This window comes from Amblyomma americanum, chromosome 9, assembly GCF_052857255.1.
Source record: "Amblyomma americanum isolate KBUSLIRL-KWMA chromosome 9, ASM5285725v1, whole genome shotgun sequence".
Classification (NCBI taxonomy): domain Eukaryota; kingdom Metazoa; phylum Arthropoda; class Arachnida; order Ixodida; family Ixodidae; genus Amblyomma; species Amblyomma americanum.
This window is the reverse complement of record NC_135505.1, coordinates 134,712,551-134,737,307: the sequence shown is the minus strand read 5'-3', so window position 1 is coordinate 134,737,307 and position 24,757 is coordinate 134,712,551. Positions and strand designations below refer to the sequence as shown.

The 24,757-nt window shown below is 45.8% G+C and overlaps 2 protein-coding genes across 2 annotated transcripts in view; one reads left to right on the top strand and one right to left on the bottom strand.

Moving 5' to 3' along the window:
• Positions 1 to 2,479: 2,479 nt before the first annotated feature.
• LOC144103698 (uncharacterized) lies at positions 2,480 to 4,520 on the top strand (the record flags this gene model as incomplete). The annotated part of the gene is made up of 2 exons (XM_077636354.1): positions 2,480 to 2,856; positions 4,236 to 4,520. Coding segments are annotated over 2 exons (606 nt in total), but the record flags the coding sequence as incomplete, so codon positions are not given.
• Positions 4,521 to 10,255: 5,735 nt separating this feature from the next.
• The window catches only part of LOC144104457 (large neutral amino acids transporter small subunit 2), a 137,396-nt gene continuing 122,894 nt past the window's right edge, over positions 10,256 to 24,757 (bottom strand). Inside the window, exons 7-12 of the mRNA XM_077637474.1 lie at positions 24,572 to 24,675; positions 21,112 to 21,208; positions 19,091 to 19,240; positions 16,217 to 16,301; positions 15,318 to 15,410; positions 10,256 to 14,533 (exon numbers count right to left, since the gene is read on the bottom strand). Of these exons, the coding sequence (XP_077493600.1) occupies positions 14,466 to 14,533; positions 15,318 to 15,410; positions 16,217 to 16,301; positions 19,091 to 19,240; positions 21,112 to 21,208; positions 24,572 to 24,675 (597 nt within the window). The 3' untranslated portion in view covers positions 10,256 to 14,465. The remainder of the gene's footprint in view (positions 14,534 to 15,317; positions 15,411 to 16,216; positions 16,302 to 19,090; positions 19,241 to 21,111; positions 21,209 to 24,571; positions 24,676 to 24,757) is intronic.

Here is a 24,757-nt window from a genome sequence, read left to right as displayed (position 1 = left end):
CCAGCGTCCAACAATTCCTCGCCTCTTATTTCCTGAGAATTGCGGAAACATAGGAAAGTATTTGGTGGATCAAAAGAAAAAGAAACGATGGTCGGTTTGCGCAGTAGGCCAAATGCAAGTCAGGTGCGCTAGCAGTTCGGCTTTCCCTTCGGTTCCGATGTTCAGATCTAGTTTTTCACGGATGGCAGTTTTTTCGGACAGACAAACAGACAAGCACGCAACTGGTGAACGCGGGGAATGGCCACTATATAATTGCTAGCGCACTGAAATTGTTTTCTGCCACCGGGTGCTTCGAGGTGGTTTGAAGTCTTCCGTTTGATTTCTGCCACAGCCCGGACTAGCTGCACAAAATGGACAAAATGATAATTGTCGCTAGCTGCAACGTAACTATTTCTGAAATCTTGCTGGTACTAACAAAATTTTGGCATTGGCTTTTGAATGTGGGTGCATTAAGCAGCTTAATGTAGATGTAATGATTTTTTCTTTGATTATTTGCTAATTAGGGCACTGAACGGCTAATAACGTGTCAAGAAAAAACTAGTTGATGCAGTGTGCATGTGAACGCATACAATTTCATTTCATTGCCTAAAGGACTTGGTGAGGGTAATAACATGAGGTGTGGAAAAAAAAACATTATAACGATCAAGTGTTATTGACAGAACGATAGGTGACATAATAAATAGAAAAGTATAAGTTATAATAAGCGAATATATTTACTGATATAACAAGCACTTAATAGATGCGCATATTTTCTTTCCTTGATAACAATTAGCCAACCAACAAGGCTATTAAAGTGCGCAACAGACAAAATTATTGACGGCTGTAACACGCAGCAGTGGCTCTGGCGTTCTAACACAGCATCGTGTCTCGCGTGAAAGAGGACCGTGGTTCGAATCCCGCTGCCGCCGCAATTCTCCATCGAATAAAAAAAAATCTGAGTGTCGATGGAACCGAATAACCAGGCCTGGAGTGTTGCCTAATCGCACTGTCCCAAGCCGACAACACGCAGTCTCACCAGAACAGGATTTGGATACTCATGTGTAGTACTGGGCCACCACCACGCATATGAATACAACAATTCGATAAAGAAAGTGATAAAACCCATATCAGGAAGGCTGTCAGACAGGAAGACATGATCTCTGCAGTACCACTCACCGCACGTTTACAGGAGGCAGTGCTAAGTAACTCGGGGCGAATTGCAAAACACGATCCAGGATCTAAAGCGGTAAAGTAGATTGGTGGGACTAAAAATCAATATGAAGAAATATATTTTAATGTCCGATAGTATGGGAAAGGCATAACAGTGTACGATAGGCAAAGGGAATACCTCTACTCAGGGCAGGTGGCAGCCGCTGGTCCGCACCACGGAACTGAAATAACTAGGAAAATAAACATGCGCTGGTGCGTATATAGCGCACTTTAAGGTTATGGATACCAGTTTAACAGTATTCCTCAACAGAACAGAACAGCTGTATTTGGTACTGGATTAACTTTAAAAGAAGATGTGAAGTATCCTTTCTACACGACTGTTTTCCGCGTGGGTAGGCAATGTCCTGAAGGGAACTGTGAGGGGCTCCTGTCTTCTTGAGGGAAGCGAACAGCACATATCATTCCGCGTACACTGTACAGCACATAAGACAATGTTCTATATCACCACACACATCACATGTGGTACACAGTGGAGATGATGCCAAGCCTGTCTCATACATCCACGCAGGGGTTAGAGCAGAGCCTTTGCGAATACGATGTAGTAAAGTTCCTTGGGATCGTTGTAGTCCCTTGGTCAAACTCGGCTTGTTGGGTTTATTCTATAGGGTACTGAAATGGCTGAGCGCTGTTTCTCTGAAGAGTCTCTTGGTATCCTGTGGAACTTTTCTTGATGGATTACCTGACAGCTGTCCACCACCTTGTTGCCTACGACACCTAAATGTGAGGGCACCCATTGGGACCTTATAGAGAAGCCTCTGCTGTGAAGATTATGCACCATGCGTAGCTTAGAGCATTCCCATAGCATATGTTGCAAGTATGCTCTGTTACTGCAATGTATGCATATCCCTGTGTGAAGAGCGTGTCCGTCAATAGTGGGGTGAGGATGTGTGTTTGTCTGAAGGCGCCAACAGTCGCCGCTGTCCGACTTGTTGAGATATTTATCCTGCGAGGGGTATAGCAGTCTAGCCAATCGGAAGGCTTGCGTGGCTTCTGCATATGAAATTATTGACTCCTTGTTCTGAATCCGCGTATGCATGTCGTCTTCGTCAGCCTGGTAGGGGAGTTCGCGGGCGATGCTGTAGGCAGCAGAGTTGTCGAGGAGAGACGTACGAGTTGGGGTCCAAATTATATAGACCATATGTGTGCCGCTGGGAAGTCTGTAGAATTCGAGCAGCTCGGAAGGATATGCAGCTCGGGCGTAGTTATGATAGCCCTCTTCGAGTCCAAGATGGTCCTTTCTGTGTGTGGTAGCGACCTCTGACGTCTTCTTTGTCCCTGGCCAAAAGATAATGGAGAATTTCCAGAGTCCGACGGGTGCCCGCTAAATGAGGAACTTGGCGACCCGTGCACCAAGCCCGATCGTCCTTGCCGCGGGGAACCCGGAGAAGGTCGTCAGCTCCCTTCCGGTTTCGACGCCATCTCCGGGGAGAATCCGGGGCCCTGTTCGGGCTGCGTCTGCAAGCCTGGCTTTCGGCGCTCGGTGTTCGGGGAATGCGTGGCCGACGTCGACTGCCGCAGCTGCTGGCGGGACCCTTTCTCAGACTTCGTCAGCTGCGGCGGATGCTCTCCCGTCTGCGGGCAGCTCTACCCGGCTCCGTGCCCCAGGACCTGCTCGTCCGGTTGCTACTGCCTGGAGGGGTTCGTCAGGTGGGAGTCCTCGACGATATGCAATCTGTCGTCATTTGGCACTGGACAATGGGCACTGGATGTGCCTTAAACGTCCTTCGGACATCCTGAACGTCCGTAGGGCGTCCATGGAAGTTTTGATGTCTCTTGGGATGGGACTGCTGTTTTCGTTAGAAGCAGTGCGAATCCTAAGCCGGGCATAGCAGGGTATTCTCAAGTGGTTTGCTTCCAAGCCGTGTAGCAGGGCTCTTAAGCACATTTGACAGTCCAAAGCTTGGGAGGGTTGAGTACTTGAGTTCCTCCCGCCTTCCTCAGATTGGCGTCCCTGAGTATGCAAGAGGAGCTGCGCTTGAGGGCTCAGAAGCAGACCGCTTGGGATGTGTAGTTCTGACAAAGACTGTACCTGCCGTTAGCCGAAGACTTAAGAGTCATGTTTCCATTGTCTGATTCGGCCAACCAGCTCTGAGTACAGTGAACATTTCCGGGCCATTAGGCAGGTTTAGAGAACAACGGTGATTCATCCGATGGTTAATTATCCCACTGGCTTCAAGCACAGGTGAAAAAGGGACTTGATAAACACTCCAGCTCTTAGAAACAAGAAGGAAGATAGAAAGGGACAATTAACGCATGCGTTACTCATCTTTGTCTACGTTTCTCAGCGCTCGAGTATTCATATTGAGGCGCTTCCTATTCAAAACAGCTGCCCTTACAATCCCAATGGGCACTGGATGTCCCTTGGACGTTCTGAACCTCCGCAGGGCGTCCCTGGAAGATTTAATTTCTATTGGGATGGGACTGCTGTTTTCGTTCGAAGCAGTGCGAGTCCTAAATCGGGCATAACAGAGTATTCCATTATTGGGCCAGTCTTGAGAACACTGGAATTGCGAACAGGGCAAGGACGGGCCAGGCGCACAAAATAAAGGACAGGCGCCCTATTGTGACTGTCATCCGTCCGTGTCAGTTTTGCGCTCCAGTCAGAAACCAACTATAGCTCACGGGGCAGTCTTCACCAAGCCCACTCCACTATCGCGTGGGATAACAGAATTAATGACAAAGCTTGTAGGTTATCGTCTCATAGAGGTCACTTTGCTATCGGGCTTGATAGAATTCAATAGACACTTGAAATGTTCTCTCCTTCTCACAGAACCTATATTAATATCAAGCCTAGTGACAAAATTCATTACAAACTCAGCAGATTAGTTTCTCGCAGAACCATTTTCGTTATCGAGTCTGATTACATAATTTCCAAGCCAGTTTAGGTATTAAGTTTCACAGCACAAGTCCTTATACGTAACAACAGGTTTTCTACTTTGGCACCGAATGTGCCAGCAGAACTAATTAAACATATTCAACAGACTCTTTCACACTTGTCAACGCACTTCCGCATATCGACCACGCAGGTCATCGAAGGAGGGCGGACATTGTGTGCCCGCTACCTCATGCCCTCCTGTCTGCGTCCAGGCCAATATGGTGTTTGTGGCGCGCAAGTCCTGCTTCCCGGTGCGCTGTGGGGGCGGCGACCATGAGGAGTGTTTTCCTTATGACTGCGGACGACCAGGGTGCGAGTGCAAGCCTGGATACCACCTAATCAACTCCACGGCGTGCGTCACTGCCTGCCCGCCTTACTAGGCAGCTTCCAAAGAAACACGTTTTCAATATCTTTACAATAACGTTGCCTGCGCTTCTAATTCACAATGTATCTCGCCGATTCGCTTGCGACGCTACTATGGTACTTTGAAGCAATATTTGAGAGAGTGCAATGGGGATGTGATTACCTGAAGTCGGATACAACCAAAGAACGAACTGGCAGATACCCTTCAATGGAGGCCGTCCGACCAATCGCTTCGATAGTATCATAATTTCGCGGCTTACCGCCTTGCAGCGGTACTGGTCCCTAGCACGTACACCAATCGCAAGGCGGTTGACCATGACGTCACAAGAGTAGGTCGACGCTTCGTGTTCGGCTTGTAAGTGAGCCAGCGCAGTGTTTTTTTTTCCCAGTACCTTGAGAAGCAGTGATATTCGAAGTAAGGATTGACTATACTAAAAGTCCACCAGACGGAGACTGAAGGTACCGATAAAAACTATACGGGCTTTCTCAAATCTCCGCAGCTGAAAGAGATCTGCTGTAATTGACAATCTATCGGTGGCCAAAGAAAATGCACGTATGCATTTAATGGCTGGTGGCTACCGCGTCCCTTCGCAATGTCTGCTCTGATTCTGTTCTTTGTTCCGCGTTGGGCTGTCTTTCCTACAGCCTGTCCCTAGGTGGTGGTGGTGCTGGTGGCAAACTTTTTTTTTCTGAAATGCTTGGCACCCGCCGAACTGGGAGGGGCCTTTTGTTCAGGGTTCCTACGGCCTTAGCGGCACGTCTTTACTCCGCTGCCTCCCCACGAAAACGCGACGATGGCGTGAGTGAGTGAATCTTGGAGTCCGTGTAGGATGGCCCGTGACATAAACAGGGAATGGGAAAAGGGAAGGGAAAAGGAAGGGACAGGAAAGGCGCTTCACCTCTATATGTTGGGGTCACTAGTGGTGAACTTGCAGGTTCACAGCAGAATTCCGCAAGGAAAGTAAAGTGTTGCCCCTTGCAAAAATTTCTTTAGACATTCTATAGACTTTCCATAGACTGCTGTCTATAAAGCCTATAGACCATCTATAAAAACCGTCGAGAACAGTCTATAGGCACTACAAAGCTTATAGACAGTCTATAGACAATGTATAAATTTATGGCCATACACTTTTAGTAGACCTTTGTCTATAGACAGTCTGCAGACTATGAATAGACAAAAAGAACAGTTTATAAGAAGTCTATAGACTGTCTATAGATCATCTTTGTAAGGTACAGGCGTTGCCATCGGGGTATACGTAAACCCAGTCTTGCAGGATGTATGATTCCTTTTGCCGGTCCCTCGCGAAGACGGGGAGTCTCAAAACGAGCTTTGGAGGTCCGGGCAGCTGTCAGTGGAAGAGGCTGTTTAGTCTTCCGGTGCTGGAAACTGATGATGATGTGATTACGATGCACATTGCCAATGAATTATTTCGTAAGCGAAGACGTTGAAATTGCGCATCATGCCAGATTTCTGCACTACCGAGCTGTCGAGCGTGGTGACTAATAAGTTATAAGTCACCTGTCATTACGCTTCCCGCCAGTTTGCGAACAGCTGAGCATTCGTCAGCAACATCGGGAGGTACAGGTTTTCTTGAAAGCAGGAACACATACAAGACCGCTCACACAAACACACACACACCGTATGTTTTAATGCATAAGGAGTTTCGACAGCACAGCAGAGACAGTTTTTTTTTTCTGTTCACAAGTTTAACGAAGCGCCAGTGACGATACCATTAAGAGTACCCCAAGGGTTTATGTACACACACCACGACGCACTCATGTGCAACAGAGCAGTCTAGCTTTTTTTTCTGTGCTAAACGTCTCCAAGTTTTACAGCCATGTTCGACATTACGGTCACCACAAAAACATAGCTTATAGGTAATAACGCGCGAAACAGACAACTCTTCTGGAACGACACATCGCATAAGAGGACATCTCGCACAAAATCGGCACGCACAAGCAGGGTCAGAGATGGGTCAATGAAGTAAGTTACAAACTTTTAAGGTTTATCGCAACGTGCAAGATAACCGCTCCACTTCGCACTTGAAGTCTAACCACCCACCTCTAAATGTCTTGGGAACTTTTTGATGGCTATAGAAGAAATAAAGACAACCATGAAAGTTTCCGAGGCAAAGGTCAACATGAAAAATGCGCTTAAATACAAAGCAGCAACCCGAAATTATAACACCATAATGATAGTGGAGACGGCAGTGCACATAACTATAACAGCTCTTGCAACCGATTGACGGTGCTTTCCTGGAGTGCGTGGGCAATATTCCTCGCGGTCACTTGCGCTGCTCGGTAAAGAAGTGGACATGACGAACGGACGTTAGACTATTGGCGCCGGTACGTAGTTCTTCTGTAACCATGCTCATCTTGTCTGCGCGGTGTTCGATAGCTATCGAACTGATCTGCCCCGTGATACACATACGACAGACTCTAATCACACAGAGAACACAGACAATGGCGAACGCTTGAAGACAAATACCTGACTGTACAAAAGGTGCCACCTGGGATCAGACGGCATGCCCGTATTTGCTGTTAATACTATAAGATTACGGCACCACATCACATACAGGCGTCGACACTTCTCCAGGACGTTTCGACTGCGTGGTCAGCAATCTTCCGTCCAAAATCCGAAAGCCAAAGCGTTTGAAGTGGAGAAGAACTGATGCGCATGTGATTCGGCGGATACGGTGAGTTTAATGAGTCTGCATTGTAGTGCTTAACGGCGACGAAAAAAATCTTTCGAAGTATTTCACGTTGACTACCAATGATAGCTGCCAGTCGTAGTGTCAAGGAACTGGTGTTATTTTGATTGGGGCTTTGCGGCTGAATTCCACACACTTCCATAGCCACCCTAACTGTGAAGAAAGTGTTATAGTAATACCTACGCTGCCATTTGCAATTAAATTTATTTTTCTCTTGTTTCTGGGTTAACAACAAACACACATAGAAAAAAAGGCGACTCTTCCGTCGATCCAAGGTAGCACATCTAAGCACCGGAAGTGTTGTTGTGTACAACACGATATAGACACAAGCCACGATGACGACCTAAAGTTGCTAGTTTTCAGACACTCCCATTCAGTCATAATATATCGCCACACGAAAAAGACGGCTGAACACTCACAACGAATAAATTTTCTTACATTTTAACGCATAAGGCACAACTTAGGAGGTCGAACGGAGTCAATAGGCAACACGTCTGTTGTGGTCTATCTTTGCAGAAAGACAACACTCTCTCTGCAAAGCTTTCTGCTCACTCACAACAGCGCAAACGTGTTCTGTATGCAAATACGCACTAGGCAAAGTAAAACAAGACGCCAAGTGTATTTAATAGAGCTCAAAATACATAAATGAAAATTTTTGACCACGGAGGATCAGTTATTGGCTAGAAATATAGCGATGACAGCATGCCTTTCTATTATGAATTCTTTATTACCATCACAGTCCCTTTTCAACTATACAGCTATATGAAACTATTGCGCGCGGCATACTACAGTTCTGTTTTTGGATTCTGTGAGTGGAGCCTGCGTAAACAAGTTTCCGAGCTTTTGTGTCGCTGCACGCAAGCAACGTCTACCAGCATAAACTTTAAAGCTAGGAAACGGCAGCACTTCCGGAGATAAGTCCTATAAAGTTCGGTGCTGTGCGCGCATCAGCTAGATGCCGGTGCCAAGCCGTGAGCTGTAAGGCAAAAGGAGGCATTCCTGGCTGGGACAAAAATTTCGCCAAAAATATAGCGTGGGGCCAAGCTGCCATCTGTTGGAAGAACGAGTTTCATGAAAGACTTGTCGACGACGTTGTTGCATTCGCGGAGGCATATAGGCGATGCTCGTTGCACTGAATAAGCGTAGTGAGCTAAAAAAAAAGGGTATTAAGAGGGAAATGTGACCACCTATTGGATTCTTGGAACAAGCGCTTCCGGAGTTCAGCGTTTGTTCAATGCTTTTAGCACGGCTCATTTCGTAATGGCAGCGCTCAGCAGTATAGAGCGGCTACACAAAATCACGCTTAAATCATGGCTCACAAAAGGTGGGTACACTATAGCGATGAACTGCGTTTTCCTAGGGCTAAGTTTCTGCTGAAGACAACTGTTACCGTGTTGTCACGTGTGCATCATCTTGAGCGGTTTCTTCTTCACACTGTCGGACAAGTACCAGTGTATTGTACTAAAGTATGAAGTCATAAATGTCGCTGAAGTCTAGGGCCAGAAAGTGGTGCCAAAGCGACCCAGAATTTTGAACGACGCTTTCAAAGGCTGTCACTGTGCTAGGACCAATCCGCTCCGCCTGAATATATTTTCAGCCGTCTGCTGGATAAGCTGGAGAGGAATAGGAAGAACCTCCAGAGCACCTGAAGAAGGAACAGAGTGTCTTCCGTAATCATCTGTTTTAAAATAGAGCCGACATTCGAGAATACATAAACATTCTAAAGGAAGCGTTCAGTTCGCCTTGAACGTTATCAAATGCTGCGCGCTTGATGAAAACTTTTCTTCACTATAGGCCCCCAAAATAGTGAAAGCCTCAAAACTACCAGATGACATATAGAAAAGTAATGTAGAACTGTCGTCTGTCGTATTCTACTTTTCCTGTGTACGTCTTGTCGTTTGCGCAACGCCATCCCAAGAAAGACATACAGAAAACATGACTAAAAAGGTGGCGTGTCGCTGATCGTATGACATGAAAAAACTGAAATAAATCGGTCGCAGCGTCGTTATACGGCTACATGACATGATATTTTTTTTCTCTGTTCTGCACTAAATCTGAAAACAGAATTTCGCTCCGAACAACGTCCACGCCATCATTTGCGCAACTGTGCCAGTTCGTGCGTGTAATGTGCATATCTTTAACATGAAGCGCTCCCGTTGGCCAAATTGTGCTGTCGGCGTTTGACGCGTCTATGACAGTCCAGATTTCAAGGTATACATTTGAGCCAAGCGACTTTATGACAGTGCGATAGCAGCTATTTTCTAACCTTCACCAGGTGACCAACCTGAAACCCTGCATACCGCGTAACAGCCACAGCTCGATGCGTTCGGTTAAACAGAACGTATATGAAAGCTTGTACCAGGGTATTGTACGATAATCCAGAGCTGTTTGAGAACAAAGTAAAGAGAACAGCATTATCCGACATAAACAATAACTAATCATGTCGAGCGAACAGTGCCATCCACGACAACCGCGGTGGAGCCTGCTTTAGACATATTTCCGTTCCTTCAACAAGGCTCACACAGCTCAAACAGGCTTCGACACTTTTACTAACCATGAGCACCTGCCAGATATGCACATCAGCCAATGTCCCTCCCTGAGAACGATATGTGTACGGTAGGACAGAGCTCGGTGACCATCAACACGAAAACAATAGCAACGAAAAAAGATTCTCTTGCTCCTCAACCAAGCAAAATTTTATTACAAAAAAAGCAAATAAAAAACCAAAGCGCAACAAAAGGCTGCTCTGGCCGAAAACAAAACAGAACAAAAGGAATCGTGGTGTAAGAGGATTTATTGTAATGCCTTCTTTTATTACGAAAAACAATGGTTTCATTAATTCACATTGTTTTCAGTCTTTCCTCCCGTCACTGCAGCTTGCATCTGTAAAGTTGTAATGCACTTCACTGTTTCTCTCGCGTTGCACAGCAACAAAGGAGGCTTTCAATAACGGAAAAAAACAATAAAAAGAATATATTCACTTGATGTCCTAGATTGGTGGCCCACATTAGCCATTTGATGGCCAATAGCGTTTGTCGTTTGAATATAAGCATTTATATGTCTTGTTTTCTTTTGCGCTGGTCAAGTATGAAGCCTGTTGCGCCAACAGTATAGCTATGATTAGAGTTTTTCATGCATTCAAAGGGACACTTCGTAATACACTCTAGTGTGCCCGCCCTTGAACATACGCTAGTAACCAACTGTCCAATAGCGCCAGAAATCAACTCATCGCGCCCTCTCTTGACGAAACTTGGAACGCAGTGCGGCAAGGCGCATCCTGCATGGATAACCTTTTCATTCTACAGAGTGCGTCCACTTCTTTCACATTACTCTACATAGCTGCCAGACTCCGCCGAAATAGTTGCAGGCATTCTGTCTAAAATACAAAACAAAATGCACACCATAGACTCGACACCTGCAAGACCACCAATGCACCATCCATGACAAAAAGAATCTGCGTCCCCATTCAAAAAGTTCTTTGCAAACGTAACCCTAGTGAGGTCAATGAAGAGTCTACAGAATGTAAATGAATGCTTTTACAAACTTTTCTTTCAATATATTTGTGTGGCTGCTAAAATGCTCTTAGCAAAAGTCTAGCTGAGTCAGTGGAAAGTCTACAGAACGCGGATGAACACTTTTACAAAATTTAGTTTGCATGTACTTGTGTTACTGCTGAAACATTCGTAACAAAGGTCTTGTCAATCCAGCAGAAAGTGTATAGAATTAAGATCACCGCTTTTACAAAACTCTCTTTGGGTTTGTCTGTATTGCTGCAGAAGTGGAAAATATTCTTAGAAAAGGAAAAAAAAAGAAGAAAATCGCAGAGGCGTTTGTAACAAGAAAAATAAAATAAGAAGCAATGCATGGGGAGCTTCTAAGAAGCCTAACGCAAATAAGCCATTGCGATCATGACTTGCCTTCAAAAAATGAAAAGTACTAACGAAGCTCCTCGCAAATCAGACACAAGATCAGTACCTAGCACTATAGTCTTGAACAAAAGGATTCAGAGCAAGTGAAACTAGGTACAGTCGAATAATCGAACTTTTTCAAGTAAGATTAAAAAGAATAATGCACTTTAGCTTTGGGAACATATGTAAATATAGTAGATAATGAAAACACTTTTAAAAAGCACTCAAAAAATGAAAAATGACCGAGAAAAGTACTTCCTTGTCATAGAGAGCAAGTCCAAAAAAAGCTCTAAAAAGAATCAGTCAAAGAATCAGTCAAATGGACCAAAACTTTTCCGAAAGTGTTGACAGTGTAATGTGGGTATGCTAAAACAAAGTTCCGACTTCTTAAAGTCTGTTTCCTTTTTGTTGTTGTTGATATAAATGCAGTTACTATGCATACAGTGCCTTCCTATTTTTGGAAACAGAAGCACTTGCCTCAAGTTCTTTGATCACACCTGTTGCACTATACAGCACAAGTTAATAATGACAAACTATCCAACAAAGCGTAAACTTTGACGACGCATAATGATTGCACAATGTAAGCCAACATTGTCCACAAAAAACTCGGCACCCTATCAGAGAGGTGCGCTGAAGCTTTAATAGCCTTGGAACAGCTCAATAAAAGTTAAGGTCGTATGACAAAAAAAAAGAATACAATATATATGCTATGTGTCAGCTTAGCTGTTCCAGACAGGCACGGTCGCTACTGTCATTGCGTCATGATGTACAGCCAAGAATATAGAAGGTCGCACGCTGAGCCCTTATTTTTCTGCAGGTCCAAAAAAAAAACACTTTCTAAAGGGACGTTCTGAGGAAGGCGTAATGGTCCGCGGAGCTTTGCTAAGATCTTAATTTGACGGCACAAACCTATTTGACATCGTTGCCTACCTAGGTATTTTCGCAGCGACCCAAAACTTCTGCATGCTGTCTTTGAGGGCATTTTTGATGCCACATTCAATCACAAGTAATAATTATTTACGACTATTATTCTTAGTTCGCGCGCTTGCGAGCGTCAGCGTTAGATGTCCCGAGATAGATGCTGATGACACTGGAAGATGCGATAGCTGATAATCGAACCAAGTAGACGAGACGTTGTAATCGGGACAACATAATGAGGCTGTCGATTCTGCAAATCTGCGGACCGTTCACGCATTCCCAGAGCCGGCCATCGTATACAAAAAAAAAAAGAAATGCATTGCTACAAATAAATTACAAATTCTTCAAAAAGTAGCGTCATCGCTGCAGTACATGATGCTGGCATCATTCCTGGTACACAGTAAATGCAGTAAAGGAAAAGCAAAAATAAAAATAACCAGTTCGTCTCCACAAATGTTCGATATGTGGCAGAGCTACCTCCGACATGCTTGATGTCTATACAGCTGAAGCTCGTTATTACGAAGTTGAAGGAGCTCGGCGATTACTTCGTTATAGCCGTGGCTTCGCTATAGCCGGTGTTGACCGAGCGTCCAATGGGAATCGTCGTCATTCCTTCGTTATATGCATTATTTCGTTATAACGAGGTTAAGCTGTATACCATTCCTTCTATTTTGTTCCTACGCGAGCATTGTTGGAAGCATTGGTACTGAAAGACATTCGGAACGTCTCCGCGATACTTTTTTTTTCTTCGGCCAACTTAATGTTTTAATTATAAAAATATATACGTGCATATATGCTCACGAGCATGCCGCTTTATGTACACACATGTTTCTACCTACACACGCACACACACATATATGTATATATTTATATGGTCTACCTCGTTGTCACAGGTCACCCGTTTCGGAGTGTGGCACGGAGCTCATAGTAAAAGCAGGAATCGGAGATTTCATTTCCTTGTTTTTTTTTTTTACAAGTAAGCTAAACTGTTGGGGCCATTGAGTCGTGGCAAAATACCACTCGGTAAAATTTAATTCCGCAGGACTGAGTGCTTTTAAGGCTGACCTGCCCTGAAAGGTGTATACGGTGCAGATATAACAAATTAAATTTTAAGGAAACTTTGATATTTATGATCAACAGCATTCCTGATACACTGACCAAAGAATTGCGCAAAATTTCGCAGCCTTGTCTCTAAGAAAGACGAAAGAAACTTGGGCGATGCTTAAGCTACCCTTGAGAGTACGATGAGGTAGCATTAGAGATCCTTCCCGCTCAAGTACTCGTTCTCTTTCATAGACTCATAGATGGTGGGAGTCCTGGCGCAGTGGTTATGCGATGTGCCACCATCACCCCGCAGGTGTCTGTTCCAAACGCAGCGGCCGATGCGGATTGTGAGACCCAGGTTGCCTGTCCCGAGTTCCGGTACATTTTTTTCACAGGCTGTCTACTTCTCGACCATTGAGGTGGTGGGCAATGCCGCGGTGGGCAGGTGGTAATTTCATTGAATTTATTTGAATTAATTTCATTGCCCCCTGCCATGGTCGGCAGGTTGCGCGCGACCTTCGGGCTGCCAATGGCTTTTTTAATGCGTTCGCATCTAAAAATAAGAAGTCGATCGTTAATTTACTCAATCTGCATTTAAGTAATTCCATCGTAACACGCTTTCTTGTTAGGTCTTTATGTCGTAGGCTTGCCAAGGCCTAACACCAATCCTTCCAGACATAAATTTCTAAAAACTTGCGTGTCTGTGACCCCGACGATTTGGTGGTGCCTAAGAAGCCCACCGTCGACTATAGTTCGAAACTAGGGAGAAAAAAAAAGCAGATGCATTGTAGGTATCACTGTGATAAAGGGGATGGTGAAAATTTATGAAACAAAGCAAGGCACCTATTCAGAGAAATGTTTAGGTGATTTTACTGGCCTCCTCGTCAAAACATATGTCTGAAAACCGACAATGGCTGCCGGTACGGGAGATCGTTCCTTCCAGAAATGGTTTGTAAGATTTAAGTTTTCCGTAAACTGGGACTAATTGATGTATAATGAATATGCGGGACTATTCCTAAGATATTCTATCGGCACTAGGTTTCCACGACTAAATGGGGTGAAATCGTATGAGCTCCGTGCCACTTACGCCAAAAGCACCGAAAACTGTCGTGGTCGAAACCAGGGAACGGTAACAACGAGCCATTGCTTTTGCATTTTAAATTTTTTTGGTAAAAGCTAACAGCGTCCATAATAGTTGCTTGTTATTTTTTGCCATCCATTGTATCTTTTCGTCTACTTTCGACATGTTTGGACATTGTTTCAATTCTTTCTTTTTTTGCTTGTTTGCGATCGGGGTTGAAATAGCGTACGATGACGTCCTGCTAGCGGTTGCTCCAGTGTGATAGTGTCAACGACGATGACGTCATTCGACAGCCGCTGCCCCCGCCAGGTTGGTAGGAATGGGCGGTTGATGAAAACAAAGGGCCCGAGCTGCGCCTAGACGTCCTTCGGCTTCTCGGAGGCCACCACTACCAGCAGCTTTTGTAAAAACATGGTCGCATGGTCTGCAAAAAAAGAAAAGCAAAAAAAAACGAAGACAATCATAAGACGAGAGAGGCAATGATATCTGTTGGCTTGGCGTTTACACGTTTGAACGAGCAACTTTGTATGCTGGAATTGCATACAAATGCAATTGCATATATGCTGGAATTGCCGAAGAATTGCCTGCTTGGGCCAAGCAGTGGCCTGCAATATTCTGAAAGAAAGAACCCTCCAGAAATAGCTCTAGTTGGCTGAAGGCCTGTTACTTTTCAGACATAACTCGTAATGTAAATGCTAGCTTATAATTAGGTTACTGTTTCCAAACATACAAGCTTTGAGTGAAATAAATCTTCCTCGACTGAAACTTGCAGGTATCAAGCTTGTGTATGAAAACTTATAGACCTTCAGCGAACTGTTCGGCAAATGCAGCATCGTGTTCGAAAGCACGTTAATATGACTAGGAAAGCAGACGAGGAGACATTTCCAAATTCGTACGTTCCGTTTCCAGTAGAGTGTGTTGGAGATGCAGAAAAACAAACGACCCGGATAATTTAATAACGTTCGAGATCAGCTATTTGGAGGAAGAGGCTTAACACGTAGACTTTTTATGTGTCGGGTCTTCACTGAATGCCTTTGGCTAATTACTGTATTTGCATCAGCAAAATAGTGAAAAACAAGCACAGGTCGGTCTTATGCATTTTGTGGGTAATCAGAGAAATCACACGCAAGATGTCTTTGAACGTCCCTCCCATGAGCGGTCCATGGAAGCGCTCGGTGAAGTTAACGGATATTAGACTTTTTCCTTACCGAAAGCGCCTTGGATCCATCGTGGCTTGTTCTTCCAGTAGACGAAGACGAAGTACACAGGCGCTCCTGTGGCAATGATCAGGGCTCCGAATCCTATGGAACGGGAAGACAAGCATGACATCATAAAGACGGTTGAGAAGCACCGTCGATTTTTGAATTCGGCAGTGACTAAACATGGCGAGACCTGTCATTTCCGTCACTTCCGCTATTACATGCACGGCCGTTTGCTAAACGCACGCACAATTTGCACTCCATGAAAGATACAGTCTGCACACTGTTGTTCCGATATCACGTCGCTGGGACATTGAGGCTTTTGTATCGAAAGATGGCGCGCATATCTATTAGTTAAACGTGCTAACGGGCACTATGGGCGCGGCGTTAATCGCGAGGACCGAGTGAAAATAATACGCCTCAAAATGGCCGCACTGACCATGTCTTATCTAAATTTTCATTAAAAACGCTTACCTGCGGAATATATGCTGCTGAACATCGTTATAATGAAGTTAAAGGGCCCGGCTATTACTTGGTTATAGCCGTAACTCTGTTACAGTCCGTGTTCACCGAGTTTCAGAGGGGAATCGGCCTTATTTCGTTATATCCAATATTTCGTTATAAACCGTTTCGTTATAACGAGGTTCGACTGTATCTCTGCAGGGTGCAGAAACAGCGGGTGGAATAGGGTGGCAAGGGTTTGCAGGTAAAAATGATGGGGCAAGTTCCGAAGCTTCGTATTACCAGAGAGTTGTTACATTTTTAACCTACGCGCATAAAACCTTAACCACACACTGTCGCACAAAGTTCATCGCCGCATCGGTTAACGCCGTTATTAAGCGTTTTTCTTAAACGCGCATTGGCCAGCAGGCTGACAGAAAGAGGCGTCCGCGAATGGGCACACTCACCAGTCTGCACGGGCTCCGCAATCATGGGAACAATGGTGATGAAGACAGTGGCGATCAGGTAGATGATTGGCCAGATAAGGTTCACCTGCAAAATAGGGAAGAAAGCAAGTGGTGTAGTACTGAAGAATATTAATAATATTTAATTGGTTTTGTGGGAAAGGAAATGGCGCAGTATCTGTCTCATATATCGTCGGACACCTGAACCGCGCCGTAAGGGAAGGGTGAAGGAGGGAGTGAAAGGAGAAAGGAAGCGAGAGGTGCCGTAGTGGAGGGCTCCGGAATAATTTCGACCACCTGGGGATCTTGAACGTGCACTGACATCGCACAGCACACGGGCGCCTTAGCGTTTTTCCTCCATCGAAACGCTGCCGCCGCGGCCGGGTTGGAACCCGGGAACTCCGGATCAGTAGTCGAGCGCCCTAACCACTGAGCCACCGCGGCAGGGCGTACTGAAGAAGCATGTATACAAGCATGTATACAGTTTCTGTATGTGCCCATCTCTTAGAAACACCGTCAGAAGAGTCTCATCTCGAAGAGCATGGTACTCTGCCCGATTAGCGTCTGTCATTTATGCCTTTGCAGTTTGCATTCACGTGAAAAAGTGCCGCGACGTAATAAGCACAAAGGCAGTATTTTTTCGTTCGTGCCCATACACCTGCTGTTTCGGATCCCGTTGACACGCTGATGTCGCCTATACCGGTTTTCTAAACACGAACACACGCAAGAAAGACGCTACGCTATGCAACTTCTTAATTATTATTCGAAAAGTGTGCCACATACTGTTCGATGGGAGATGCGGCGCGTATGGACAAAGCTGCAAAGTCTCGGTTTTGTTTTCGCGAAAACAATAATGTTTTAAAGTGCTAATGGAGAAGGTAAGCCTATACACCAATTGGCCTCTGTATTGAAAACCCGATCAAGCTACGCATGGCAAGAGTGCAAGTTGTAAAGATACGACCGTGAAATCGGTTTCTGTTTCACGTTTTACCCATTTTACCTCGAGACGGCGGGAAATCATTCGGGCTGCAAACAACTGTGTGCGCGGATGTGTCGGTGTCGTCGGCGAGTTCCCTCGTGGATTACGTTGCCATCGAAATCCAACTTAATCGCCCACTTACGGTAAGTCTAGACGATTATTTTTTTATTCATTTGGCTTCCTAAACCGTTTAGAACAAAGCTGTGTGTGCAGAACAGATTATGTGCGCAGCGACAAACTTCTTATCCTCGTTTGTAAGCGGCGCTATAAGCAGCGGAAGCCATCGGGTTCTCGACTAATGCCGCTTGTGACTGTGCCGCCGTGTCTTTCCTAGCACGCGGAAAGGCAGTCGGTGCGAAACCCGTGATGATAAGGCGCTCCTCGCGAGCTGTCTACTGGCTATTTCGAGTTGTAAGGTAGATGCGTGGCGGCCAGAAATATCGCTTATCTCTTGAATGACGGCCGATATGGAACTATGCGTTAGTTAGCGCCGTGTGAGCTCGATATACTTGGCACTTCCGGAAACGCACACTCACGTCCTGAGGTGGATTACATTTACCTTTTTAATCTTTGCGTTATCGCCTGTCCGGACCATGGAATGCTGTTCATTGAGAGGTGTGCATTACTTGTTATGCGTAGACGCTCGTTCGGTGCGCGTCGTGGACAGCGACGTTTAACCATAGTTGCTTTGTAACGCTATAGACTGGAGCACGGGACGTTTGTCTCAAAGCTACAGTCAAGCGGCGCTGGAGGAAGGCTTACAGCGTCATGGTTGAATAAAAGTGCCGGCTCGAATGGCCGGCGTGTGCAAACACCGCGAAGAACCTACGAGCTGCATCCCGTCTCCCCTTTCGTTGCACACGCATGGATTCGCCCATCCCTGTTATCCGAGCCGTTGGCCGCCGCCGCTGGCCTGCGGGCACTTCGTTTTCAAAGCCAGTAAAGGTGGCCTCGACAAGAGATGGCTCACATTTCGTTCCGAGCGGCTCGTTCATGAATCCCGCTTACGCGTGCACAAACTTCTCCAGTTCCAATTGTGCGAGAGGCAGAGTATGCGTTTCTGATCTCAGACTGCTACATTACGAATACGCCAGTGCAACTGTGTAACCAGCGCAAGACAGTCTATAGAGAATGGTCATCGGAAGCTTTAGTAGACAGAGGTCTATGGGGAACTTGCGCTGAAGTTTGCGGTGCCGATTGCAGCGCCTTAACACACTGCCTAGCGAGAAGAGCAAGCAGTTCTGGGTAGTACTCTGAGTACTTTTCCGCGCCACCTTCAGGCGCTTATTGGCGTCAGCCTCTGCGCTCTGTCGAAGGCGCACGTGCCGTGCGTCAGCTATCTGGGCTACGCCGAGAGGAGCTAGGCAATGAATGCTGTCAGCCAAACGTGGCTATCTAATCACACAGAACGTGTTCTCGCGTTTGCAGCGGCCCAAGCGACTGACAAAAGCAGTTTTGAGTCACCGAATGGAACAATTGCAGTGCCACCTTGGCAGCGCAGGTTCCCCATAGACAAATGTCGGTAGCATTGCCAGACCATATACATATGGAATGTCTATAGACGGTCTGTAGACCAATGTCTACTGGACCAGTAGACTTTTATCTATGGACTGTCTATAGACAGAAATCTGCAGGAAGTGTATGGCCATAAGTCTATACATCGTCTATAGACTGTCTATAGACAAGTCTACTAAAAGCGTATGGCCATAAATGTATAGACTGTCTATAGACTAGTCTATGAAATTTCCCTATAAGAACTCTAGACTTCATAGACTAACGTGCATAGACGGTCTATGGACTGTCCAAAGAAATTTTTTAAGTCGTTCTTAAATTCTTTGCCGTTGGAAAATGCTCTTGTCCAGAATAGCTGGGCAATGGAGAGCATAAGGGACACCGACCTTGATGGGTCTCTTGAGGTTTGGCGCCTTCCAGCGGAAGTAGGGCAACGTGGCCACGGCGAGGCCGATGGCCAGCCACGTGGCGAAGCCGACGTAGGTGATCAGGGCGAAGATGTCGCTGCTGCAGAGGTACACCAACGACAGCAGGCACTGCGGAGGAATAATAGGCGTGGTTTAGAAAAGTTAACCCAGCAAACCGCGTGAATTAAGATGCCGGCTCTTCCGCATCGAGAGAAGACGACCGCAGCAGTATGAACCAGAGCAAAAATCACGAGAAAGCATCGCACGCTCTCTCTCGTGGTGACCACGCGACACAATCAACGGAAATTGTTTCGTTGATTAAATGACAGGTTTCGCTAGGAACTTCCGTCCAGTCCGAAAAAAAAATTACGCGATTGCACTGAAGTCTGATTAATAGCGGAAATGCGAAAGCTTTTCCATGTTTTCTCTCTCTCTCTCTCCACTTCTCACAATTTTTTATTTTTATTGTTTAAAATTTTGTTATATTTATCTTTATTTATTTTTCGTTTTTTTTCTTGGTTTTTATCCCATTCTTATGTTATGCAAGCCTTCTCGTTTTTCTTCGAATAAGTCACAGAAAATCTGCTTCAGACACAGCATTTATTTTCATTAATGAAATTTAATTACTGGGCTAATTGCAGTTCACCCAAACGTTTGCCATTTCAAGATCTGCTCACGCACTACCTATACCTAACGCAATCAAACTTTTTCACGTTTATCTGCACATAGCGACATAATCGTGCGGAGAAAATTTGCGGACACTTTTTGCTGACGCTACATAACCATGTAATGCTTTCGCATTAATAAAAAGTTCAGAAGACACTTAAGCTCCGCCTTAACGGTATGCCGAGCAAGTGTTAAGAGTTTAATGCCCATATATGCGGAAATAGTCATTATAGACATTAAAAGATCCCCGGGGGTCCTCGTACCACTCTTGGCGCCATGGTGCACTGCCCTGCGATGGCAGGTACTGCCATCGGTGGGGCTTTTGAGACTACAGTTGCTGTTCTCGAGTGACCTCTCGCGGTCAATCATTAATTTAACGGCCACCTGTCACGGTGGTCACTTTGCTCACAACCCGTTGGGAAGGTTGCGATGACACCACCAAGTCACGTGACCTAGGTGGCCAGCATAGGTTGCTTCTCGCTCACAAGGTTGGCGACGCCGTCTTTTGGGCAGAACGGAAGTTTTAACGTTGGCGACTTGTGAAGAATTGAGCGCGCAATGCAGGCCTGTAGTAACCTGCAGGCTTCTTCTTCGCAGTGGAGTTTCAAATGCGAAGACACAGTGTGGATTAATTTCTACCACCTTTGAGGCTCTTTCGACAAGCCCCAGAACGTCAGTGCTCGGGAATTTCGCCTATGTTGAAATGCATGCCTTCGCAAACAAATTAAACTCGCCCCATCGCGAATAGCAGCAGCATGTCGCAGCCGCTGACTGACCGCAGCGGATAACAGTGGGTTAGAACTTCGTGTGATCTTGTTCTTAAATACAGGGGCAGCTTTATGGACAAGTTTTGGAGGCGTCAGATTTGGAATTGGGAGGGACTGATTATCAGAATATATTTATTGATCCTGTTTTCGTCGAAAAAAATGGTGTCCCTCCTTCCATGAGGCTTTCCTATAGAGGGTTTCTTGTTAGCAGTAGGGAATGCTCCTCTTCCCCGCTTAAATCCGCCTTTGATTAAGTATGTGCCTACTGCACACAGTTAGCCGCTCCGAGGAAGCTCCCAACTTCGAGGAATGCTTCTTTTGCTGCGCGAAGTAAAGGCACCCGTGGAATACTGTCCAACGTCGTTACAACGAAACGGTTTATAACTAATGTATACAACCAATGAATGCGGATTTTCCTTGGAAGATCGGTCAACACGGACTATAACGAAGCTGCGGATATAACGAAGAAATCGACGGGCCCTTTCAACTTCGTTATAGCGAGGTTCAACTGTGTTTTTATAAATGTAAATATTTCCACAGCAGTGCGCCAAGACGCTGTAAACTCACCATAGCAAGGACAGCAGGAGATGGCGTCAGTCGGTTTATGGAGATCATGCACAGAAGTCGGGGCATTTGGCCCTGCTCAGCACCAGCATAGAAGAGGCTGGGAAAAAAAAAACATGGATATTTTACTCCAGTGTTGTGGTTGATTAAGGGCCAGAATCAGGCTAAAATCGCGGCCCATCAAAAAGCAATCAGCCAGGCCCCTAGCAGCACATGACATTGGCCCAATATTGGGAATATATCGGTAAGGTTTGTTCTTTACCGGACCCGTTTTGTCAATATGTTTCCAACATTGGACCAATGTCTCGTGCTGTTTGGGTGCCACCGAAGCAATGCAGAGGGCGCATTACGGAGGGATTGGTGAGCATAGAAAAACAAACAGCCCGCCGAACTTGGGCGATATGCCTGTAATAGGATGCTGAGCGCCATGAAAGATCACCGTGAAAGATATATGGATGATGTCTCTGCGATGGAGATGATAAGAAGCACAGGAATTTACACGATACGCCCGTGAACCGGCATAGAAGGAAGGAGCTCTGCTGCAACAGGCACTGTATCTTCTCGCAACGCGGGCACAAAAAGCTTCTAGTCCCTTTTTTGTACTGATTTCAGTACTTCGAAACTTCGCGCGTTACTTGCCTAAAAAGTACAATCCCGAGAAGGAACCTCATTGGCGCCACGAAAACCCGCTTCTCACTCTCTCTCACTGCATCTTTGTACGTTGCAATTGGCTTCCGCTTTTTATCGCCAGATGGCGACACCATGCAGCCCGCCGACGGCGGTGGACTAACGATGCCTCCGCCATCTGGCGACTGCCATCGAAAACTACTTTCGCGGAGGAGGCGCACAGGCGTTTTCGAGCTCGTTTTACTGCGTAAATCGTGTAGCAGCGTCATCATCGACTCGTATCGATTTGGGAGCGCCATCTCACCACCTGTCACGGTTGCGCCAGACGCGTTTGTACCGAAACACCGCTCAGGATGAGAATGCGTTGGCGGCGTACACACGGCACATCTTGCGCGCCGGCAGCGGTGCCAGGTGCGCGACGCGCAGAGCCTGGGACGGTAATCGATCAGTATTTTGAAAGCGGGGAACTGCGCATCTGCGTTGCTTTTCTTTTTATTCCTCTCTCTTTACTTCCTTCCTGCTCCCTTCACGGCGCTAGCTGGGCGAGGAATTTCTACGATGGAAGCGACTCCCCTAGCTAAGAGAAAAATTTAAAAAGTTTTGTATATTATCCCCATACATCCCTGTATACGCTGTACATGCCCCTGTTAGTTTGTTATGAGTTTGACTTAGTTTTACAGGGAGCAACACGTACAACTGGAAACAAGAACAGCACTAATTACTCTGGCGTCAGCAGTTATTGCTTCTTTTATGAACTTTACCTCACAAGGAATTCCCGCTCAATTTTACAGGTTGCAAGACAAAAGCAGTCGTTTTAATTATCAAGGTACAGTCATCAGCAAGTCACCACCAGTAGATAGATAGGGCTGCACTGTACAGAGGGGCATAGAGCAACTCCGATCTGTGACGTAAAGACCAGGTCGCTCTATTGTCTCCAGCCGGAGGTAGCAGTTGGGGAGTAGGGCACATACGAATCAGTGATAGGAATGCATGTAATATAAAAATTTCAGAGTAGTTTTCCGAGTTACACCTAGATGGGGGCACCAGGCTTGAGCGTGGACCATAGAAACTGACGTCAACAAAACTTTCCAAATTTATTTTCTCTTTTCACAGCGCACCTAGGAAGGTGGCCGTTATGTAACGGCTGGCTAATGCTTATAAGAACAAACATAAAAAGTATGGAACGTCACTTTGAAGCTGTCATCTCTTTAAAGCATCGCGCACATGTCTGTTATCATGCCGCACATACCTCCCACAACGTCAAGGTCAGTTAGCTGGTTGTTTCTCTCGGAATCGCGCAAGCTTGACGTGCAGTCCGACATGCAGCTGCATGTGCGCTACATTTGCTTGCACATTAGGTGGCCTAACTAGGCAGTCTGGACGGCGCCAGATGGGAGGCTGTTTTCGAACAGCATGACAAGTGAACCACGCACCGTAGCATATGACGGCGTGGACGATATACCCCGACGCCGGAGCCCCCCCCCCCCCCCCCTATATCAGTAAACAGGGTCCCAGTAAATGCTGCCTGTTTAAGCACTGTAAGTTTGCAGGTTTTATGCACTGTGTGTCCTTGTGATGTAACTGTGTTCCCAAAGGACATTAGTCTAAAAATAACCTAAACGGAAGTCTGTTAAGGCGCTGATCCGGCTAATCATAATTCCCAGATAAGGGAATCAACAGCCTATCAGACTTTATATTTGAAACATTTCTTGTTAAACTAATTTCCTGTTAGTTATAGACAAGCAAATAGGCTATTATTTTGACGATTAGAAATCACGTGACGGCTCGCCGTGGGCGTAATACACATTATGCAGAAAACTCCCCACGACTGCTTCAAGAACAAACAAATTGGCCAGGTTGGCCGTAATAAAGGGACACCGGGGAAAGGTTTAAGTTGATCCATATTGTTCGGTTACTGGGCTGTTCTGAGGACACTGTTGTCCCATTGGAGGGCGAATGGTTTGAGAGTTTTCTGGGGCCTGGAAAGGCAAGTGAACTATATGCATACATGGTTGACACCGCCGTCACATGCGCCTGTGAGGCGACCTCACATTTAATGAAGTAATAAGAGTTTGTATTGTACGTGGTGAGACGTGAGGGACCTAAAAATGCGTCACGCTAAGCTTATCGGTACACAGGATAAGGCAATGCAATAATATTGCATATGAAGGTTCGTTAATTCATAACTTTAATCCTGAAACATAGCTTTTCGAATATTAGCAGCCATATTTCCCTAAACTGGTCTTCAAATGAGCACCTTTCTTTGGGTACCGTCGTTTTGTGTGCTGAATAAGACCGAACTGATGATGTTCTAGGAATTATTTTCTTACAAAAGCTGGAAGATAAGGGTTTGGACTATAAAGACATTTAAATTTCTTCCGAGAATGTTCGCCGATATTAGGAGACATCAGTGATTATTGTCGACCGGAAGCTTTTCGTGTCATTTCAAGCAGTGCTCAAGTTATCCTTCCAAAGACTGAAACAGAAACGTCTCCAGACATTCTGGAAGCTCTCGGATAGGGCACTTGGAGAAGATAGGGTTTGCTTTACATAAGGAAATTTTATGTATAAGAGTGAACTTCGCATTTAGTCGAGTTTGACACCACTGTAGGGCTTTTTACTTAGTTGCATGTTAAAGTTATGTTGGAAACCTACTCCGCTGCCAGCTACTCTTCTTTTTATGCAATCAAGTCGCAGCGATGTGAAAACGTGGCACCGGAACTGCGGGAACACGACTTAGAAAACAGTACAAATCCCGCACAGGGCCCGATATGAGAAACAAGCCCCATAAAAGCTCCATAACGGAAGAAATAGGTTCAAGAATGATATGACTCACCGGGATGACGTGAAAAGGATTCCGTTGACGCCACCGAACGTGGAGAGGGCGACAAAGACGGGCACGATCCATGCCATGTATCCGTACAGCTTTTCGGCGAAGGTCTGCGAAGCAACGAAGCGAAATTGGAGTGATCGCTCGACCTCTGAAGAGATTCTTGCGAGGGTGCTCAACTTAGCTTCAACA